The sequence below is a fragment of the Branchiostoma lanceolatum genome, chromosome 16 (genome assembly GCF_035083965.1).
Source record: "Branchiostoma lanceolatum isolate klBraLanc5 chromosome 16, klBraLanc5.hap2, whole genome shotgun sequence".
Taxonomy (NCBI): Eukaryota; Metazoa; Chordata; class Leptocardii; order Amphioxiformes; family Branchiostomatidae; genus Branchiostoma; species Branchiostoma lanceolatum.
This window is the reverse complement of record NC_089737.1, coordinates 2,680,838-2,703,125: the sequence shown is the minus strand read 5'-3', so window position 1 is coordinate 2,703,125 and position 22,288 is coordinate 2,680,838. Positions and strand designations below refer to the sequence as shown.

The following is a 22,288-nucleotide window of genomic DNA, read 5'->3' as shown; positions in this document are numbered from 1 at the left end:
TTTTGCAGTCAGGCTCGCAAAGACCTGTGGGTAAGGAATGTACCACTTTTATAGAGGGATATTTCCTACTGTCATTTTTTCTCGATATAACTGAAAATAAACGGTTAAGACATCAAAGGTACTCACAAAATATTTTAATAAAAAAATTTCATTAGAATTTATACTGTTATCATTACCTTTACCGTATCAAATTTCTTATTTGAATAAATCAAAAATTATAATTTCCCTTCTTCTCCCTGGATAAGTTTTGGTGTAGTCCATAAATGATTATTGAAAGTATTACACATGTGATGTCCATATGATGCTGTGTTGTTACCTGTAAAAAGGTGAGTATAATAGACAGGTAAAACTTTAACTAAGTTAGGGCAACTTATAATCAAAGCAGCAACTCATGTAACAAATCTTTTTAACAGTTTGTTTGTAGAAAATTGGAAATTTCCTGACTGATTTTGTAACCTTGCAAACATAAAGTTTCTGATTGATACTTCATTGGTCCATTTAAACAAACCTCCTTGGTCTATGAGGCCCCTCGAATCTATGTATCATCTTTTCAAAGTTATTTTGCAACAATAAAACTTGTGACAGTCGGTTGAAGAAGAGACAGATACTAGTATGGAGCGGTCTAAACTGGAAGAACATCCTACCTGTCCGTAAAGTATAATCTACTCTAATGTTGTGTTATTCTAGCCGCGGCGACTGTTGGAGGGCTTCTTTCACTTGCAGTCTTATACATTAGCCCGGGGCTAGTGTTATTCTTGCTTATGCATGTATTTACCTCCCTCCATATAGGTGACCTTTTGCCTCCCTGGCAATGGCCTCAGACTTGGAGGAAGGGGCAGTATTGTCTGACGTTCATATCGATGTCCATCCCTCCAATCAGAACTCCCTCGGTGAGTTAGCCCTTACCGTTTTCCACTTTACTGTCCCTCAAACTGACATCAGCTCCAGTGACTCTGAAGATGGTTCAGACAGTGAAGAAACACATGAACCAAAGGCGAAACGTTTAAAAACTGCGGAAGACTCAGTATGTGTGGATGAAGACGGTGATCTTGTCTTGAGAAGACCTAAACCGAATTGTAAACCAGAAATGGAAGTTCGCATACAGCATGCGATGGCTACTCCTTTAGATACAGTAGGACTACAAGTATGGAGAGGGGCGCTGCTTATGTGTGACTTTATCCTACACAACCAGGACATCTTTAAATCTCACAGCATCTTAGAGCTCGGAGGTGGCGTTGGTCTTGTAAGCATCGTGGCAGGGGCTGTAGGGGCCTCCAAAGTTTTCTGTACCGATATCGGAGACAGACTCTTAGAACTCTGCAGGGATAACGTCTTAAAAAATCAACACTTGTTCGAGCCAAGCAGTGACGGTAAAGTGAGGGTTAAGAAGTTGGATTGGTTGGAAAAGGGGATACCAGAAGTTTGCGAAACTGGAAAGTGTTTGAAGTCGCCTTCGGAGTGGTCTACAGCGGATCTTGAGAACATAGAGAAGAATGTTGACATCCTACTTGCCGCAGATATCGCATATGATAACGACCTGACAGATGGATTCTTTAAATCGGTTTTTGATCTCATGACTCGTGGAAGACCAAAGACACTATACGTTGCACTTGAGCGAAGGTATAACTTCACACTGGAGGATTTAGATGTCACTTGTAAATCCTACGATCATTTCAGAAAGTGCCTATGTGATTTAGAGGGTGAATATTATGAGTGTACAGAAGACAGTGGGTCAACCTCTGTGTGGTCAAAGGTTACAGAGAGTCAGTCAGGGGGCAAAGGGCAGAGGTCAATGCCATTGAAATGTCTTAAAGTCATGTCTGAACAAGTCTCTACCGACCTCCCTTGTTACTCTGACTATGCAAGGGTGAAAGAGCTGGAACTCTGGAAAGTCAACTCCACATTTCTCCCCTTAGATTCTGATCACAAGTCTTGAGATTAGGAGAGAAGCTTTTTTAATCTCTTTTTTTTTTCAAGTCACAGGAAATTGATACGGATCAATGAAAGAAAGTTGTATGACTTAAAAATATGCAAATCGATCAAACAGAGGCTACCTTGCCTTTAGCGATGACAAACCAGCTTGTATTGTTGTAATTGCTCAGCTGCTTTTCCTCCAGACCTACAAATGAATGAGTATTGACTATAATCAGTCAGTCAATTCGTGATCTACTTTATAACAGAAGAATTAATACAGACAATTAATCTACAATGTACTGTAATCAAAGACCTCTAGGTTAAAGACCTCAAAATCACATATGATAATATAAGAAGACATTAAGACCTAATATCTCTTCTCATCTGTTTTGCAGGTCTGGTGGAAATGCAACTGTTGAATTTTGATATATAAAACTACTATAACAAACAAAAATACTATGGAGGAATTTCCCAAAAAAGGAGAAGACAGAGAAGTGTTATGGTCTCTGTTATCAAATGAAGCAGAGAGGCTAAGCCAGATGAAACTTTGTGAAAATTTGAATCGCAATTTTATGAAAGACAAGGGAAAAAGTCAGAAACAGATCCTATTCCAGGCACGATTGAAAACTGGGAAACTGACTAATCCAACTGTAGAGAGCGAAGATTATATTCAAGAAAAGGAAGACAACACACTTCTGTACCATGCGCTGTCAGAAGAAGCAGAAAGACTGAGACAGTTGAAGTTCAGTGAAAAGTGCGAAATGCAGTATCATGAAAGACAAGCAGCCAAAACCGCTAGCGATGTAAACAGAAGCAATCACAATGACTTTGACAGAGAGACTGACAATGTTGGAACTATCAACATAGAAAATGAGGAAGAAAGAATAGATGGTACAGTTCTACAGAAACAGGTTGAGGTGGAAGTAATTGAAAAAGATGATAATGACCAAAATGGCAGCAATACCAAGGAACCACCTGTTGCAGAAGTGGCTGATGAGTTGCATTCTGGGAAAGCTACAGACTCTTCAATAGAAATAGCAGATGTTACATTTGAAGAGCAAGATGAAGAGAAAGAAAAAAGTTTCCAGTCTGTTGGTATCCAGACAGAGAATAGCAACACCTCTGATGACAAAAATTCTCACAAAGTTGTAGAAAGCCTTAGAAAGGATGTCAGAGAAAGTGAAACACAGACAGAACCACCAATCATGCCTTCAAGTGACAGAGACTTGACAAAAGTAGCAGCAAGTTTGGGTACAGATTCAGAGCTGCTGAAGGCGATGAGGGAGGAAAGAAGCAAGCGGCTGGTGATGGAACAGATGGTGAAGATTGTCGAATCTGAGGCCAACGAACAAAGATACCAGCTTCTGGCTGAGAAGAACAGAGCAGACAAGCTGGAGATGGACTTGATTGACACTAAGGTAAAAACTTTTCTTGTTATTTCCTGTGATATTTCATATAATTTCATAATGCTATAACTTGATAAAAACAGAAGCCTCAGACAGTATCTGACTATCTATATCTGTATAGCCGAAATGTTCGCGGTGGTTTTATGTTTGCGGTTTTTGCGGTGACCGTTTCACCGTGAACTTAATACACCGCGAACATTTTTGTCCAGTACTGTAGCAGTTTTTAACTATAGCACTGCCGCGATTTTAAAACCACCGCGAACAGTCCATTTTCGCCTTAGCGCAAAATAAAAATCTCGCGAACTTAAATGCATTTACAGTTACTAACCACCCTTCGGCGTAACACACCAGCCTCTATAAGTCCTTTAAGATGATGTTCTTAAGCTGAAGAATATCCCTAAATGAGACTCTTTGCCATGTGTCCTGCAGGCTGAGTTGTCACACACCACCAGTCTTGCCGTGGAGTACAAAACCAGAGTTCATGACCTGGAGGACAGCCTGCATGGAGCCAGGAAAATGGTAAGGTGGTGTATTTTACTGTTAATCCCATGTAAACTATCTATTGATTACAGGTGTTTAGGATTTGAATTTGGGATTTGAATTTTGTCGCTTTTGACAGAAGGTAACAACATGTCATGACATTGCTTGCACCACTGAACAGGTCTAATGTAGTCAATCCTTTCTTTTTTCAGATCACAAATCTGGAAGGAAAGCTGACTGGGACTGAGTATTTCAAAGGGTACTGTCGCCTTAAGTTTTCTAAAGAAAATATTGTGTAGTTGACCAAAAGATCAATCTTTTAAAGTAAAACTTGCTTTTTTATTAAAATGAAATGAAATGAATAGAGTACTATGTATTGAGTTAAAAAACACAGTGAGTAAAGATAAATAAACAAAAAAAAGCATCAAAGTAGCATGAGTTAAGGAAAATTGCTAGCAGTTTATGAATGTTGGGCAATGGATTTATTTTCTGTTTATCAATTTAAGATTCTGTTTATCATTATAGTTTATAATGTGTAGCACATTTTTTGCCATCTAGAGGAGTGGACTACATGTTGGAAAATAAGTTGGCACAGACCAGGACAACAGAGGCAGAGAAAAAAATGCATGGTGAGTTGTACAGTCAAGTATTTCATGCCTTTTGCTAATTACATGTTTAAAATCATGCAATATAGATCATTATCAGTAGTCGAAAAATTCTTTTTTTTTGTGCAGATGTACATGTTGTAAAATAATCAAGATGATCTTGACTTTCAAGAATCTTCCATTTTTCAGGTGTTCAAGAAGAACTCCTCCAAGCAAGGAATGAAATCAACCGACTCCTGGAGAAACTATCAGAAGTGAACAGAGAAAAGTAAACAGTCTTTCCAACATTCAAAGCACACAGCATGATTCAGGGTGGGGGCATTCTCCAGCTTTAAATTTGCTTCTGTCCCACTCATCGCTCGTAGCCCATGTTTGATTTTCTTTGTTGAATTTGTCATTTTACAAAGTACATTTCAATCATGAAGTTCAGATTTTTTGGACGGACAAGGTAAGATTTTTCTGGAGTCAGCCCTGGTAGATCTATGATTTATATTTGAACAATGACTTTTTGCAGAAGAATAGACTGATTGTACTTCAGTTCTGCTTCTCATTTTCAGCATTTGAGCATTGGGTGTCCAACTTGGTCTAATTTTACGGTATATATTGTTTCGGGTTACATACTGCAAATTGACCTTTTCCATATTGGCCTTTGTTCAACTTCCTGTATTATAGAGAAGACCTTTTATGCTTCAAGGACACCTGAAACTTAACTGTCAAAAAAGTAAACATGACTTGTTGATCACTTCTTCTGTAAGACTTTATATTAGGCTGGAACTGTGTTTACTCTGATCATTATCTTTATGCTGTGTTGTGTTACATTACGTTGTGTGAATTGTACAACATATTGTTGAAATCACAATCTGATTTCCGTGACTCAAATTTACCCGGTAGGTCAGAAATGGTGTCCAGTACAGTTCATCTGGAGTTACTGAGAATAGCTGACGAAAGAGCAGCACAGGCCGAGAAAAAAACCATGGAGCTTGAAAAACAGGTACAGCTCATTTTTTTTCAAATCTTTATTTAGAATTTCTAGCAACAATGAAATAAACATATACATGTATGTGCGAACATAAAAACAACTCAAAAACCAAGGAGGTTAAATACACACTCCTTGCAAAAACCATTGAAACAATTTGCAACTTTGTTAGTCAACTAATCTCAAGTCCCCCACTTAACTAAATGTACAGGTAATGTTAACATGTTTGTTGAGTTTTTTTTTAATTTAAGAGGAAAAAGCACTTGCTTGTATGACAGTCACTATGAGTCAGTCACAATTATCAGGGACCTCTTTTTGCCCATGTTGACTAAATGACACGATGATATAATAACAGCGCTCAAAACACAATCATGAATATCATGAAAAGCTGTCTATGTCTATACTTGCCATTGGCCCTTATTTAATGCTATATTAGAGTAATCAAGTTTGCACTTATCAATAATCAGTTCCTTATACTGTTCCTTTTTCCAGCTACATGACAGAAAGAAAACTCCACTACAGACAGGGACAAATATTGATGCCAGCACCCCAAGCCAGTCTCATTTAAAAGTAAGTTAAATGCTCAAATTTTTCTTTTCATTTCACTGTGTTGCATTGAAAATGTGGCCTTTGTGACAAAGTTTATGAATCAGTAATTGATATGTTTAACATGAACACAGATTACTGAGCTAGAAAGCCTGCCGATATGTACATATATAGGCTGAATGTTCTTCTTGTCTAGCCATTGTCACTAAAACTGTGCCAGGGGCATTCTTATATAGGAATGTGTGTCACCTTTCCTGGATGTCAGGCAGACAATGGTGTGAGAGCTAGCCCACTGGAAAAGTTTGGGGGTGGTCAAAACAATTTTTTCAAAACAAAAAGTAGCTATTCAAGACAGAATTCCAAAGTTTTAACACATGGCAAGATGGTAATGAAAATGAAGGAGGGATGAAAAATGTTCATTGAGGCTCCCTGACCTTTCAAAATGGAATATCCCAAATGTCCAAGGGCACTGTCTTATCTAGATCTACAGGTGATCTTTTTCCTCTGAGGTCACTTCCTCAAAACAACAATAAGTGAGAGTATCAGTTACTCAGCTTTATTATCAGTTACTACAAACATCACATGTACATGTTACGTCTCATTCAGAGAAGAGGCTAGTTTACAGCTGAAAGATTGAAAAAGAATTCACCATATTTTGTGATTTTTTAAAGTTTTTTGTTTTGTTGACAAAGTTGCCCGAGATAGTGCCAAGACCCTCCAGGGCACATACTGTCAGCGGTCTGATGAGTATTCCAGAACTGCCAGATTTCTCCGCCACAAAGCCAGACGTCACCAAAGTGTTGCCCTCTCTGTCACAGACTACAGCAAAACAGGTCGCTCCTCTACTAGGTAGGTAGATATGGTATGTTGTCTGCTAGATTTATACCACTGCACCAGGGGTGTCTCCAACTTTAGATTTTTTCTGTCTCACTCATTGTTCGGGAGCCCATGTTGTTAATTTTCATGTTATATCTGTCATTTTAAGCTTAGGAAAATATAGTTTCATGTCATGAAGTTCATTTTTTTTTAATAGACAGGAGGAAATTTTTGTCCGCCCAAACAAGCAAATTTGTGTCCCGGGACGGAGGCACGGGTCCTGGAGACACTCCTGTTTTGCATCTAGAATGCTTGTTCTGTTTAGAAAATTCTTTATCATGACCTATTATCAGAATTTTGCTCTAGGACATTCAGAGACAAAACAACAACTTTCAAACCACTCATGATACTTAAACTAGTTCAGGTCTTTTTTTTCAAGACAGAATTCTTCCAATCGGAAAGTAATGAATGTTGATTTTACATATTGAAGTGTCAGAATTTTGGAATGAATTTTCATTGCTGAAATACAAGCTGCTGTAAGGTTTGTTCGTGCAATTACTTGATTCAAACATGTCTCACAATAGATAATATAAATTTATGGTTTTCTTCATTGTTTCCGTTTGATAATTGAGAGATGATGCTCTACTTTTATTGTTTTGATGGTTACTCAATTTTTTTAAAAAGACCTTCTGATAACAACCAAATGTGAAAAGTAACAAATAAATGTCATGTGGTGTCATATATTGACACACATGTAAGCACAACAGCGAACATTGACATAACGTTACCTGTAAAAAACAAATACTCTCTGTGAATCACTGTAACTAAAAACAGCCCAGACACCCTGGTTTCAAATCTGGTTGGTGTGTTTCCCCCAGCCAATGAAAACAGTGACTCAGACGGGTGGTCATCAGAAGAGGAAACTCCGAAGCCAGTCAGAGCCTGGGAGGGTCCAAAACCTACATCCAAGGGGCCACTGCACACAAGGATCGGGGTGAAACTTCCTGTACCCACATTTCTACAGAACAGAGAGGGTGCAAGGATACCGGGGAGCCCTGTTAAAGGAATTGGGAAAGAAAGGTAAGTTTCGACATTGCTGCCTTCAAAGTTGTCAACCCTTCATAAGGCCACACCATTTTAATTTCTTGGTTAACAGAATTTTAAAAAAATGCTAAATTTGAAAATCAACAAGAAAACAAAATCTCAGAGGAAAGTTTGTACTTTGGTGCACACAGTTTCAGGGAGTGAACAGGGTCAGGTGCAAGTTTTCACCCCAGCCTTCTGTTTTCATGATTTCTTTTTGCTAAAATTAAAAAAAAAAATAACCAAGAAATTAAATTGCCGAAAAGGTTATGTTTTTTGGGCCATTTGTGTGTCTGTCTGTATTTGTGTAACATTACAGCATAACTCAAGAAGCTATGGATGGATCCTTATGATATTTAGTAGATGGGTAGGAGTTGGGAAAATGAAGGTCAAGTTTATCATGTGTTGTTTTATTGAACTAGCCTAGAAATTTTATCCTCCATTTTTATCCTCCATTCCTATTGTTCCTGAATGGACCAGCCCCTTTTGTTGAACATAGGGATCTTTTTATATTCTATGCTTCTTAAGAGCAAGGTAGTGTGTTCTATGTTTATTCTATAGAACTATTTGTTCTATTCTTAGAGCTCTGTGTGTTCTATCAACTGTTGGGTTTTATTCAAAGTTCCTGATTTGACTTATGGATGTGATAAGTGCAGTCACGCTACTGGCTGCCTTTCTCTGCTTCATCCCACTGTTAAAACTTGCTTCAATACTTTGTAAGAAAATGTAAGTACATCTGTTATCCTTTTAACCTTTAGCACACTGAAGTAGTCGTTTGGCACCCCATTCTTTATTGGTTACAGAGTTAGGCAGCGGGGAGAAGGTTAAAGATGACTTTGTAAGGGATGAATGATTTTCTTGTGTTATTCAGATTTGAATACAGTTCATTCCCTTATGTGATGCAAGGAAGTTCAAAGATACCTTTATGCTATTGCTGGGATAATTGTGGGTGTTTTAAGGGTTGTGCTTTAGTCTACTACTTACTAATGGTCATACACACAATGTAGAAATATATCTTCTTTTGTTACATTTAACCCCAACTCACACAGTTGGGGTGTCCAAAAATTAATTTCATGAATATTATTTTGAAAATACCACTCTTTACAAGTGCCACTGTATTTATATTTATTAGGGTCAGTTTCTTTTGTGGCATTAGAATTCTAATAGATAAATGTACCAAATAATGCAGAGGGTTAATATAATGTCATGCTGTATTTGCTTTAGATGTTGTGATTACATATTTTCAGCCTTCTTAAATGGGATATATGTTGTGATGCAAAAGAAAACTAAGCATTTTGGTCATGCACATAAATTATGTTAATGAGATACCTTGTGCTGTGACTTTGATACCTTTGCAGTGAATAAGAGCTCATTTCTTTCTTCTTCAGAAGCAGGGGGATAATTACAAACAGAATCTATTCTTTAGAAATACATTGAAAAGATTGAGTGTTGTAACTTGTATAGAGAAAATCCATCTTTCTATACATAGCTGTGGTAGCCTCGTATCTATATTGCTGTCTTGGCTCCAATACAGCGAAATTCCCTTTGTCCCATCTTCAACATCCATTTTTGGCATAACTTAATGAATTCCATAATTTTTTTTGTTTTTAGTTCATAGATGTTACTTATTTCTATTGAGTTTCATCCCACCTCGAAAAAATTGTGAGAATGAAATGTTCGAAAATTCTAGAAATGTATTTTGAATGAATGGTGAGCTGTTGTAAAGTATTACAACCTGACCAGTTTTTGATAAGAATATCTCTATTTGTGTTTGCAAAATTGCTGTATAAAGCTGGTGAAAAATTAAACCATGTTTTAAATCTTCAGTTTGACAGAATTAGTTAAGAGTCAAAAATAACAGTGTTGCGCTTATATTGGATGTATATTGTAATTTATCCATGAAATCATGAATTTTTGGATAGGCACGTACATTATGTTAATGACCATCATATCATGGGCGTGTAAGGCCCCTATTCCTGTAGATGGCGATAACACTGCAAAATGTCACCATGCAAAATGTTTGATAGTGACTAAAAAGGCAAGAAAAGACACAAGGCATAAAGACTTTTGTTTTTTCTCCTTAAAATCTGTTGTGCATTCTGTCAAATGGCTTGATTGCACCGGAATAGACATTGGATTGGGGATGTAAAAATGGAATGGGGGCGTAAAAATGTTCACAGTGCAGGAATAATTTGCAGCATTATTTAGTGCATTATCACTGTTGAAATTTAGAAATGCAGAAATATAAATAGAGGTGCATCTTACATTGTAAGTGCTACCCCCTAGCCTTCGGATAGCTCATTAACATAATTTATGTGCCTAGCTAGAAATCCTTCCATTTATTGAAGAATGACACTATAGATCATAAAAAAGAATGGAAATCATTAACAATTAGTTATTCTATTTACAAAATGCACAGAAAGAATGTATATTTGAGTGTTACTTAGATTTTGTATTGCCTATTGGAATTGCTTGGCCACAAATATGTTTAATCGTGACTTGTATATAGATAAAGCCAACGCTAAGACATGCTTGCCTTGCGGGAGCAGTTATGCGCTCGCCTTATATAGTAAATTTTTGACCATCCCAGTCTCGCGCTATGAGGTGGGGTGAAATATAATAAAAAGCAGTTACACCTTTGTCTAGTCTAGCCTCTACCAGTCTCCGCCGGTAGCTGGGAAAATAGTAGAAATTGGCCAAATAGAGTCAATTGTATGAAGACAGTCGGCTACGGAGAAAGGGTCCAATAGGCAACCCTAGAGCCTGTTTTATGTCAGTGCCTTCTTTGATCGGCACTAATCACTATCCAATAGGTGCCAAGTAGTTAAATGATTTTTAGACGTTTTTAGTGGGTTTATAAGGGCCAAAACATCACTGAGAAGAGTTAGTCTGCCGAGAGTAACTGAAAAAGCTACAGTCTGCTGGTCGTGCCCTAATTGTTCTCAGTCCTATCGTTGTAGTCACTGACGAAAGACAGTGGATGCTGTCTGAAACGTCTGACTGTTTCAAAATTTTATCCAGTTGCTTGAGTAATTATTTTTGGCGTATCTTACTACCTGAATGTCTAACTTTCATCAACGTGCCCTAATTGATTTATGGCCTAAATGATCTCAACTCCATAGCTACTGCCTTTGTTCAGGAAATGAGAGGATTGATTTTATTACCTTTCTTCCCGCCGACATAAGACAGACTATCTGCGGATGGGAATGTTATCCTCCATGGCCAAAGTCCCCGGAAAATGTTCTCTCTATTTCCGACGCGGTTAGTCTAGTAGAGACTATGTCTAATCCCTGAAGTCAGTAAGTTAGAACATAGGTGATTTACTTGAAGACAATGTACATGTTAGTTGATGTTAACTTAAAAGTTTATCTTTCCTTTCCGACTTATCATATGGCGAAAGACTGTACCTAGCGCTATACTAGAAAAAAAATTGCCACTTACTTGTAAAGGAATCATCCTGTCTCATCTCATTAACATAATTTATGTTCTTTGCCCCCAAACCTCTGCATTCGAGAATAAATAGAGTGCAAGTCTTATCTGAGAGAATTAATTAAAGTTTAATCACTAAATTATAATGATTACTGCATGACAAGAAGTCATGCTTGAGTGTTACTGAACAAATTTACTTACAACACTAATTTTGTAGCCACAACTATTTCAAGTCATTACATGTTCATTTTTTGACACCAAACACTTCTCTTTGAATCGGTATATGTAACGGGTGCAAAAAACCCTAATTATAATTTTTGGACACCCCAGTCTCGCGCTCTGAGGTGGGGTCATGTGAAACAAACAGTAATTTGAAGAGTTGGATTTACCTTGTTAATTTTACACTGCAAATTTCCATTTGTGCTGTAATGCTAACGGACTTGGACATTGTAACATCGTATTGTTGCTGAGCATTAAGGTTGATCATTATTATTAATTTACGGATGGAATTGATTGTCTTACTTTTTTTTGTAATCATCCCTGGCGCCACTGCAGAGCATGAGGCTGGGATTTCAAAAATGGTCTACCAAAAACTCAATTCCGGTAGGGAATGCGTATGAGGCTGAAGTTTGCAGGTCTGGTACGTAAACAGGTTGTCGATAAGTATACTCGTGGTTAGATAATTTGTTGCTGGGTATGAATTGACCTTGGAATGCACATATTCGAGAACTTGATGCAATTCACTTTTTTGAAATCAGAAAATTATAGTTCATGGTCTTTTTGGTGGATTTGGAGTATAGTTTGTTGTTAAAAGCAAGGATTTCCCTTAAGTGCATAAATTATGTTAATGAGGTGCTGGCTGCATGTGACTGGCTTGTGGCAAGTGCAGTGTCCATGTGTTCTAAGTCACCCTGAATTTGTTAGGATTTAGAATGATACTAGCTGGTCAAATTTTTGGCAAACTACTATTCACTTGAACAGTTATCCATTATTTTCTAAATTCAGCTTGTCTCCAATAGCCATGGTGCCCCAATGACCTAGCCTCTACCAGGTTCTGCAGATTGCTGGGAAAATAGTAGAAATTGGCCAAATAGAGTGAATTGTATGAAGGGAGTCGGTCCAATATGCAATCTTGCGCCTGCGAATGAAATCCTCTAATGGCCAAACTCCCCTGGCAAATATTTTCCCTGTAGCCGGCATGGTTACTTTGGTAGAGACTGCCAATGACCCACAATGAAGTCAAGGGATAGGTCAGGTGAGGTGTTGTTGTCTTCCCAGGGACGTCTTCTTTATATTTGGTTTCATCCCGTGGCGCCCTGCAGAGCATGGGCTGGGATATCAAAAAATATCTTAGTATAAGAAAATCATTCTAAGATAAGAGGATGTATGTGAGTCTGGAGTAAAGTTGTGAATAAGTATACTTGTGGTCTCATATTTGGTTGCTGCAGATGAATTGACCATACAGTGCACTTCTTTGAGAATTTGATGTTCCTTATCTTTTAGAATTTCATAAATTAGTTGATGGTCTTTTCTAAGTGGGACTTGGAGTGTACGTTGTTGGTGAAAGGAAGGATTTGTGGTTTGGCACATAAATTATGTTAATGAGGTGTTGGTTGCATTATACCTGGACTGGTGGCTAGGTCACCATAAATCTGTTAGGATTTTAGAAAGAACAACCTGTATTCATAATCTATTTTTAAAATGATATTGTATAAATGTATATTGTAATTTACAGTATTCATTTATACAACATCAGTTTTAAAATATGAATACAAGTTGTTCTTTGTAAATCCTGACAAATTGTAATGTATACCCAAACATATTAAAAAAAGCCAGCTTTTTGTGAGAGCTCCTTTTTGTTACATTCCACCCCTCCTCGTAGCGCGAGATTAGGATGTACAAAAATTAACCTTAGGGTGAAAGGTTTCACCCGTTTTTGATACGATTATGGTTTATGTAGTTTTGTTCAGCACTAGATAGTGTGTGTATTTAAAGCAATTGTGGCTGTAAAGTTCTTCTTGGAAGTCAACTGATCAAGCAACATGCAATCTTAAGTTGTTTGTATGCATTACTGGTGGGAATCAATGATTGCACATGTATTTTATTCTTAAATGGGAATTGTAGTGCAATTTATCCAAGAAATGAAGATTTTGTGGCTAGAGACATGAATTATGTTAATGAGGTAGTGGGAAACCAAAAGCAGACCATGTTCACCACAATTAGTCAAGCTGTATACTCCAAGCAGAGGAGTGGTTCTGGCTGGTTTTTAACATGTTTTTATGGGGTTTTGTTCGGCTTTCTACTCTTTAGCCCATGGCTACTTCCCCTCAGCCAATGGGAAGCCCCAATTTTCTGTGGTTATATCCACATAGTGTGGGATATCAGAAAAGTGTGAGTGATATCTGTGGGTGATATAGAAAAACTGTGGGTGATATAGAAAAACTGTGGGTGATATAACCATGTGACCTATTCTGACCAATCCCTGCTCTGATTTCTAATTGCCCGGGGATTTGGGACTCTCCCCATATGTTTTACAGACCTGGTCTGTGCTAGCCTTGCAGCTGTTACTTGTTTTTCAGCATGCCCAGCAAAAAGAGAGATTTCTGGACTTTCAGGACAAAATAAAGTAACATTTAGTAGAGCTGCTGAACTAGGGAAGCTTCGGGGAAGTATGCCATGGGCTAAATTAGATAGCTGATGGTATTGGCCTCGATATCTGGATATAACAGCAGTCCCGCCACCTTGGGGTTTCTAGTCTCCACTCGGGCTTCGCCCTCAGGGAGACTAGAAACCCCTCGGTGGGCGGGACTGCTGTTATATCCAGATATCTTGGCCACTCCCATCAGCTATCTATTACTTATGTTTGTTTGTTTGTCATGTGTATTTTTATCTCTATAGTATAAACCAACAACAAGACTTGGATACTTGGATACTTTATTCACTCCATTAGCTTACCTGCGTGTCGAATTGAGCTTATCATGAGTAAACAAAGGTTCAAACAAAACCACTCCTCTGCTCAGAAAGTGAAGTCAAGCTGCTCTTTATTAGATTTCACCCCACCTCAAAGCGTGAGACTGGGATGTCCAAAAATCTTACCATATAAGTACAAGAGGAATAATCCCTGAAAAACGCTGTGGTGGCAAAATTTGGCTCCTCATATGTACTTGTAATGACAAAATATATTTGTGGCCATGCAAATCCAGGAGGTAGTAAAAAATTTAAGTAGCACTCAAATATCCTTCTTTTCTGTGCAGTTGTTATAAAAGAATCAGCCATTGCAAAATTAAAAGATTGTATAACTCAATATAGTGTTGTCTTTTAATAGATAGAGGGTTTTCTAGGAAAGCACATAAATTATGTTAATGAGGTAAAGCACTTACAATGTAGCAACTTCCACCTGTAGTATGTACATTTGTACTATGCGTAAACCCTCATACCATCCCCTCTCTACAACGCTGACAACAAATGTCAGCTTTTTGTGAGCAAAGTTGCTTTTCATTTCATGTCATCCCACCTCAGGGTTGGCAGGGTTGGGATGTCCAGTAAAAGCAAGGAGGTAAAGTTAGGATTTCATATTCGGCACATATATTATGTTAATGAGGTGGGGTGAGTCACTAAGCGCAGGGCTGTCTCCAGGACCCGTCTCTCCGTCCCAGGACAGAAATTTGCTTGTTGGGACGGGAAAAAATTTACCCTGTCTGTCCCAAAAGTCTGAACTTTATGACTTAAAATTTGTGAAAATGTATTTTTTTCAAGGCTAAAATGGCAGATTAAACAACAAAAGCCAACAACATGAGTTCTCTATAGTGAGTGGGACGGAGACAAATTTCAAGGCGGAGACAGCCCTGACTTAGCGTTTCATGATATTTGCAGTGTAGCAATGAATAAACTAGATCCAAGAGGTTTAGCTATAAACTGATCCCATAGCCCCTCCTACCCCTGTCATAATGTTGAAATGCAAAATAAAAGCATAAACAAACATGCATATATTTGACGGACATGCAGCCACTCTAATTGGTATGGTCAAACCGATAGTTGCTTTGCCATCATCAGCTGGTTGAAATAGTAATTGCAATGGACAGCCAGGATCAGTTTATTGGCTAAGTTGCCTTTAATATCATACAATATACTGTCTTTGTCTGAAACAAATCAGGAACTAGTCTAGGTATAGATGTGGTAACATGGCCACAAATTTCTGAGGCGACTAAAAGATGTGTGTGTGTTGTGTGGGCCACAATCACCATTGTTGTTAGTCTTGGTGTTTGTTATTCTTCACCCCACCTCGATGCGCGAGACTGGGATGGCCAAAAACTGGGCATGTAATATAACGAGGGTAAAAAAATTCCCCGACAACAGTTGCATAAGGATTTGGCCCCTAACTTGTACTTGTCGTGACAAAATGTATTTGTGGCTATACAATTTCAGGCAGTAGTAAAAAATTTTAGATTAAAAGTAAAACTCAAAGTACCTTCTTGTCTGTGCAATTATTGTTATATAGGATTAGCCATTGCAAAAGATTCTATTCCTCATTATGATAATATAGTGTTGTTTTTTTAATAAATAGAAGATTTTCTAGGAAAGCACATAAATTATGTTAATGAGATGTTGGCCTGGTTAACAGGGTGTAGCAAGATGCACCTTACCTGCACCTCTCATAGACTCAACCAGTCTCCACGGGTCGCTGGGAAAATAGTAGAAATTGGCCAAATAGAGTCAACTGTATGAAGGGAGTCGGCTATGGAGATAGGGTCCAATCCCTGGGGTCCAATATTGCTGATGGGAATGTTATTCTCCAAAGTCCCCCCCCCCCCCCCCCCGGCAATTGTTCTCTCTGTAGCCGTTCTCTCTGTAGCCGACGCAGTTAGTCTGGTAGAGACTACACCTCTTACATCCTGGCAACAAATGTCAGCTTTTTGTGAACAAAGTTATTTTTTGTTTCATTTCATCCCGGCCACCTCAGGGTTGGCGAGGTTGGGATGTCCAAAAATTGATAGGTAAGTGTTACTCCTTACCAGTTTACGCAACTGAAAAGCAGTTGTGTTAATCTCTATAATATGTCTGAACATACAGTAGCAGTGGCTGTTCAAGTTCTTCTTTATTATAAGTTGACCAGTTAAAACACATCCTTGACTTCTTTATGTGCAGAATGGACCAGACTTAAGAACTATATGTTTATTGTTCTGGTGAATGGGACTGAAAGTGCAATGAAACCAAGGAATTGAAGGTTTTTATGTAGACACATAAATTATGTTAATGAGGTGAGGCAAGGCACAAAGTGAGGCAGGCACAAAGTGGATGATACAGTTTTTGCAGAGTAGTAATTATAGATTAGTCTGTATAACGCAAACTCCAGCTGTCCGGAGATTTCTGTCCCCCTCTTGGGCGGCTATGCGGTTACAGGGCGGCAAGCCGTTACAGGAGCTTGATTGAGTTTAGGCTAGTAATAAATAGACTAAATCCGACTCTTTTCCCAACCACCCCTCTTTCTAACAGTGCACACACCATTTCTTAGAACATGGCCTCAGCCTCTCTATGTTTATATTTTATCTTTTCCCACAGAGAGGCCTCAGCCCACAGGGATAAAAGTCACAAAAAGGTTTCAAGGGTCCAGAGTTTACATTTCTTATAAAATCTGCTGCAAAATAACTTTAAATAACATCAGATACTAACATGCCTCAAAAGTGTAATGTCAGCTTTTTGTGAAGTTGATTTTTCTTTGACATGACCCCACCTCAGAGCGCGAGACTGGGGCGTCCAAAAAATATAAATAGGGTTTTTTGCACCCCATACAAACAGCGTTGAAGGTGTTAAGCTGAGTGTCAGAGTCATACTTCTGTATTAATCTAATATACTTGTGGCTCATAAATTCTTTTTACAAGTCAATTGGTTTAGTAATACTCAAGCATGACTTTGTCATGCAGAATTTAGTAGCATATATCAATTACAAATTTAGCAATACTCTTTGATAAGACTTTTAGTGTATTTCTTTCCAAATACAAACGTTTTGTGGCTAAGAACATAAATTATGTTAATGAGATAGGACAGCGGTATCCATGGTCTAGCAAGTGGTAAAAGGTTGTAGTATTGTCATAGGTAAGTGTCTTTTTCCATATGATGAGTTAGTTTGCCTCATTGACCTTGTTATCTTTCTCTCACATCCGCCGTGTGAGAAAGGTGTGTTGCACCAGGTAGTTAACCACGTGATTGTGTTTGCCAACCTCTCCAACATGCCTGCTTTTTGTGAAGTCCCTTATTGTTTCACATAACCCCGATTTTAATTTGGGTATAACATAATCAAAGAAGGAAGACTAGACAAGACAAGACAAGACAAACAAGTACCTAATCAATTATTCAGAGCGAGAGAGGGGTTTAAAAAAATATCTTTTATTGGGTTTTTTGCACCTGATTCATACACTATCAAACCTAAAGTGTTTGGTGTCAGAGTATGTTCATGTGTCAATTTTATATAGTTGTGGTTCAGAAATTCTTGTTGCAAATAATTTTGTTTAGTAACACTCAAGCATGGCTTTTTTAATGCAGCGTTTATTAGAATATATCAATTACAAATTTATCAACATTCTTTTATTAGACTTTCAGTGTATTTCTTTTAATTAGAATACAAGGTTTTTTGGCTAAGTACATTAATTATGTTAATAATAGGCAGGGTATTTCATGTACTAGTAACTAGTGGTAAAAGATTGTAGTATAGCAATAGGCAGGGCAATAGGCAGGGCAATAGTTAGAGTCTTAAGAATTACCTCAAGTTGGTTTTACCATTAATCTATGTACTGTCTGCTATCAAGTCGTCTGTGACCTTGGGAATAAACATGTCCCTGTGGCGCAAGCAGTAACGCAACCCCGCTGCTTCGCCATCCGGATCAAATTCTGTGGATCCTGGGGCCTGTGTTCGATCCCGGGGTCGACTCCAGCTCGGACATGTTGTAAGGAATTGCATTTCGTCATTTTGGATGTTGACTTAAAGCCGGCGGCCCAGTGTATGAGGGAGCTTCGGGCATAAGCCTCAAGCATCAAACCCCTGCACGTAAAAGAACCCAACACACTTATCGAGAAGAGTAGGGGTGACCTGGTGTGCTTGGCCAAAAACGCGAGCCCACATTGTACCACCACTAGCTACTTAAAGCATTAGGCTTCACCTCAATTGCCGAGGATGACTGCTTTACCTTTTTGGGAATTGGACAAATATGTTTATGCACATCAGGCTGATCAGCGTTAGTCTAGCTGCTGTTTGTTATATTTCACCCCACCTCTTAGCGCGAGACTGGGATGGCCAAAAATATTTCAATAAGACCGTATTAGGGTCTGTACAATGTATTTCACAAGTTGGGCTTTAAGAATCTTTTTTCATATCTAAGTTATGCTGAAATGTATTTGTGGCTGTACAATTCCTAGAGTTAATGAAAGGTCTAACTAATAATCAAATACCCCTTCTTTCCACACCATGTTTGTACAGAATTAGTCATTGCAAATGCATTCTATTCTTCACTATGATATAAAGTGTCATTCTTTAATAAATGGAAGGTTTTCCAGCAAGGCACATAAATTATGTTAATGAAGTGTAGACTTAGCATAGGGGAACGCACTTCCTATATAGCAAGATACATCTTAAGTTATTTTTCTCTCCCTTCTTTTTTTCATCAGTAAAAAGTGGTGTCGAAAGCTTATACATTAAGGTATTGTTTCATTTTGCACCAAAGCAACCAATATCGCTGTATTTTCAGGTCTAAACCCCCTGTACCAGCCAAGCCAATGGTTGCACCCAAACCCGCCAAGATGACATCACCATCCCCCCAGCCACAGACAACGGTTGCCCCCACTTCGAAGACCAAAAAAGAGCAACAGGTGGAACCCCCCTCATCATTTGAAAAGGTACATGTCTGTGAATTTTTCTAGGGTTAATCCATTCTTGACATCAAGGAAGGGCTGCTAAACAGAGTACATGTAATACAATTTGAGCTGCTTGCTTTTTACTGCAGGATGATTTGATTTTGTCTAAAACCTTTCGAAAAAACTTCCCTATACTACATCATCATCTACCAGATAATGTATTGGAATCTTCTATAAGCTTGGATGCCAGCCTTAGTTTAGTGCGGTCTCTCTGTCACTTCCTGGGGCAAAAAAAGTGAGCGATCTTCTACAACTTCATGTACATTTGAAATATTTTAGCAGCACAACACTTGTAGCCAGATCATTGACCCAGTTCTCATCTCCCTCCCCAGGCAGCAAAGAAGCCACAGACCCAGCTGCACAGACGAGTCCAGGGGCCCAGCGGCCGCAGGTTACCTCAGAGACACAACAAACAGGCTGCAGCTGGGAAATCATAGCGCAGGTTACCACAGAGACACAGCAAACTAATCTCCAAACAGATCTAACAGTTGCAAAGACCGTATCCAACTGTGGCAAAAGAAAAACTCCTTTTGCCAGTTGGATACGGTCTTTGCAACCGTTAGATCTGCTTGGAGATTAACAGCAAATAGTCTGCTGCTGGGAAATCATAGCGGCTGGCAACTCTTTCAACTGACTTAAGTTTGATTATAGTGATAAGTGTAGATTTGTACATGTACAAATTGTTACGTTCGCGTGCAATGGTTGTTGATGCGCAATTGTTGACTCTCAATTTTTTTAACACAAAAGTTTTCCTTTGATTCCATGTTTCTGCATTGTTGTGATGACTTATATTTTGCAATCAGGGAGAATGCATGATACATACTATATGTATCATGGTTGGATGTGAGAAACTTAAATGTGTAATAGTATTAATGTAAAAGATGAGTAACGTTCGAATAGGATTCTTACTTTGACCAAATAAAACCTGTGAACCGATATCTGATGGAAAGGTCGAAGTGCACCTATGGCCAATGAGTGTAGGGTCAAACACTGTACCTATACCTTGTAAGGGCCATACCCATAGCCAGGGGGGGTTTGGGGGGTTCGAAAGACCCCCCCCCCACTGGCTTGAAGGTCCACTTTCACAGGCTTGAAGGTCCACTTTTTCAATGTTCAAGATTTCTTTCAAGGCGGACTTATTTGTATCACCAGCAACGCCACAGAGGCTAGAATCCTAGAAAAACTTTGTCTCTGACTTTTCCTCTGAAATTCTCTCAAAAACACAGGAAATGCCCTTCCAGAAGGTTCAATTCTTAGAATTTGAAACGCTTGAGGGTCCACTTTTTAACGTTAAAGGTTTTTTTTTCCAAGGTGGACTTATTTGTATCACCGGCGGAGCTGGAATCCTAGAAAAACTGCTAACTTTGTCTTTCATTTCTTTCTTTGAAATCCTCTCAAAAACACAGGAAATACCATATCAGAAGGTTCAGTTTTTTAAATTTTCCAGGGGAGCAGAACCCCGGACCCCCCTAGGAAGCTCGCGCCGGCGCTCGCTGGTCCCTCAAACATGAAAAAGAACCCCCCCACTCAAAATCCTGGCTACGGGCATGAAGGACATGTGTACATTGAAGTAAAAAAAGTAAACACATGGAATAATCCGAACAAGAAAATACTATTTTCAATGTTTGTTTTTTACAACCACCGTGACTGTTAGGGCCGAAAGTATTGGCACCCATACATACATACATGTATCTTCTAATTTCATGTTACAAATGATCATGATGACACCACCTTTTAATAAGAAATACAGGAAACAAAATCAGGGTCAAATGTACTTTTTTTTTTGTAAGTTACGTGGTATTCTATTTCAGAAAATATCACTGAAATCAATGTGTTGGATTTTTTAATACATACTGTATCTGTACAATCTATAATACTGACCAGGGCCAACATAACTGTTATCAATTATGTCAACGCCTGTTTAGTTCCTGTACTTATGTTAATTTGAACTAAATTCACCATGAATAGTTTCATTGGGTTAGTAGATCATACAATATTGAAGTTCTCTTGTAGACAACCAGGTTTGTCTTCTCTGTCTTCATTTTGGGTATTTGGCTACCTTCTTCAAAATAAGCAGAACGACAACCAAAATATTTGCGAGTAAGAATGGGAACTTGGTTGTATCCAAGAAAACCCTTGTATACTATGGTAAGACCAATTCCTTGTTATAAACTACATATTACTATCACACAGATTGTCTTTTATGGAGGTTTTGTCAAAAATTGCACAACATTCTGTACATATGGTAAAATCAATAACTCAGGATGAAGATTATCAAACAACCAAATGTATAATGTATGTTGATGTTTGTGTCTTTACTTGAAGAATAGACAAAGTCGGCCATAGTATATTGGACAGCTCTATACTGCTAACAGTATTACCTCTGATACATGTTACAACCACAAATTCCAGATATCATATGGCTTTGAATGCTCGTGAAATTCAGACATGAATACAATGGGCCTCTTCTTCCTTAAGTTTCCTTAAGATGGTTATAAACATATTCAACATTTGAGGTGTCGAAACCAAAAAGGACTATGCAAATTTACAATGTCCAAAGAAACAGCCTTGGAGAGTGTTACACTACCAAACTCGAAACTGCCTTTTCACCCTTGTACAGAGGGAATGTTGGTGAAAATGTGTAAAATGGTGTGATTTCATTGTTCTTAGCCGTTTCTTGTTTACTTTGGAAGTGGGTGAATTTGGAGCAAATATCACATTTCCTGTACTAAGTAAACACAGTCGTGATGAATTATGAACTGTTTACTTTGCACCAGAAGACAATGGAAATTCACCGCATTTCCCTCCGCTGAAATTGACACCACTGGTACTGTGGTAGAAGTTGTTGTGACTGTCTATTCTCCAAGCAGAGGTTTTGGTCGGGGGGGGGGGGGGGGGCGGTAGTAGTGGCCGGGGTAAACTTGGAGAATAGTGAAGTTTGAAATCGTCAATACACATTGGGAATCCCCAACACAAACGTCCACCAATTTTTGAGAAACCATAATGTATTCATATTCTTATGCAGGCTGACAGACTACAATCGCTATTGTTCCTGTATGCAAATGCACATTGCAATCACACCTTTTCGAATGGCTCAGTAACGCTCAATTCAAACAAGGAGGTTATCA

At 38.4% G+C, this 22,288-nt stretch overlaps 2 protein-coding genes across 2 annotated transcripts; both read left to right on the top strand.

Annotated features, from left to right (window-relative positions):
* The first annotated feature begins 811 nt into the window (after positions 1-811).
* Positions 812-2,095, top strand: LOC136421585 (methyltransferase-like protein 22). Its single transcript, XM_066409016.1, has one exon. The coding sequence runs from the start codon at positions 812-814 to the stop codon at positions 1,934-1,936; it is 1,125 nt and encodes a 374-aa protein (XP_066265113.1). The 3' UTR covers positions 1,937-2,095.
* Positions 2,096-2,252: 157 nt separating this feature from the next.
* On the top strand, positions 2,253-21,464 carry LOC136421582 (putative leucine-rich repeat-containing protein DDB_G0290503). The gene is made up of 11 exons (XM_066409011.1): positions 2,253-3,332; positions 3,750-3,839; positions 4,013-4,059; positions 4,359-4,429; positions 4,595-4,673; positions 5,297-5,396; positions 5,874-5,951; positions 6,620-6,776; positions 7,622-7,823; positions 18,995-19,142; positions 19,493-21,464. Exons 1-11 carry the CDS (start codon positions 2,373-2,375, stop codon positions 19,595-19,597), a joined length of 2,037 nt encoding a protein of 678 aa, XP_066265108.1. The 5' UTR covers positions 2,253-2,372; the 3' UTR covers positions 19,598-21,464.
* Positions 21,465-22,288: the final 824 nt, after the last annotated feature.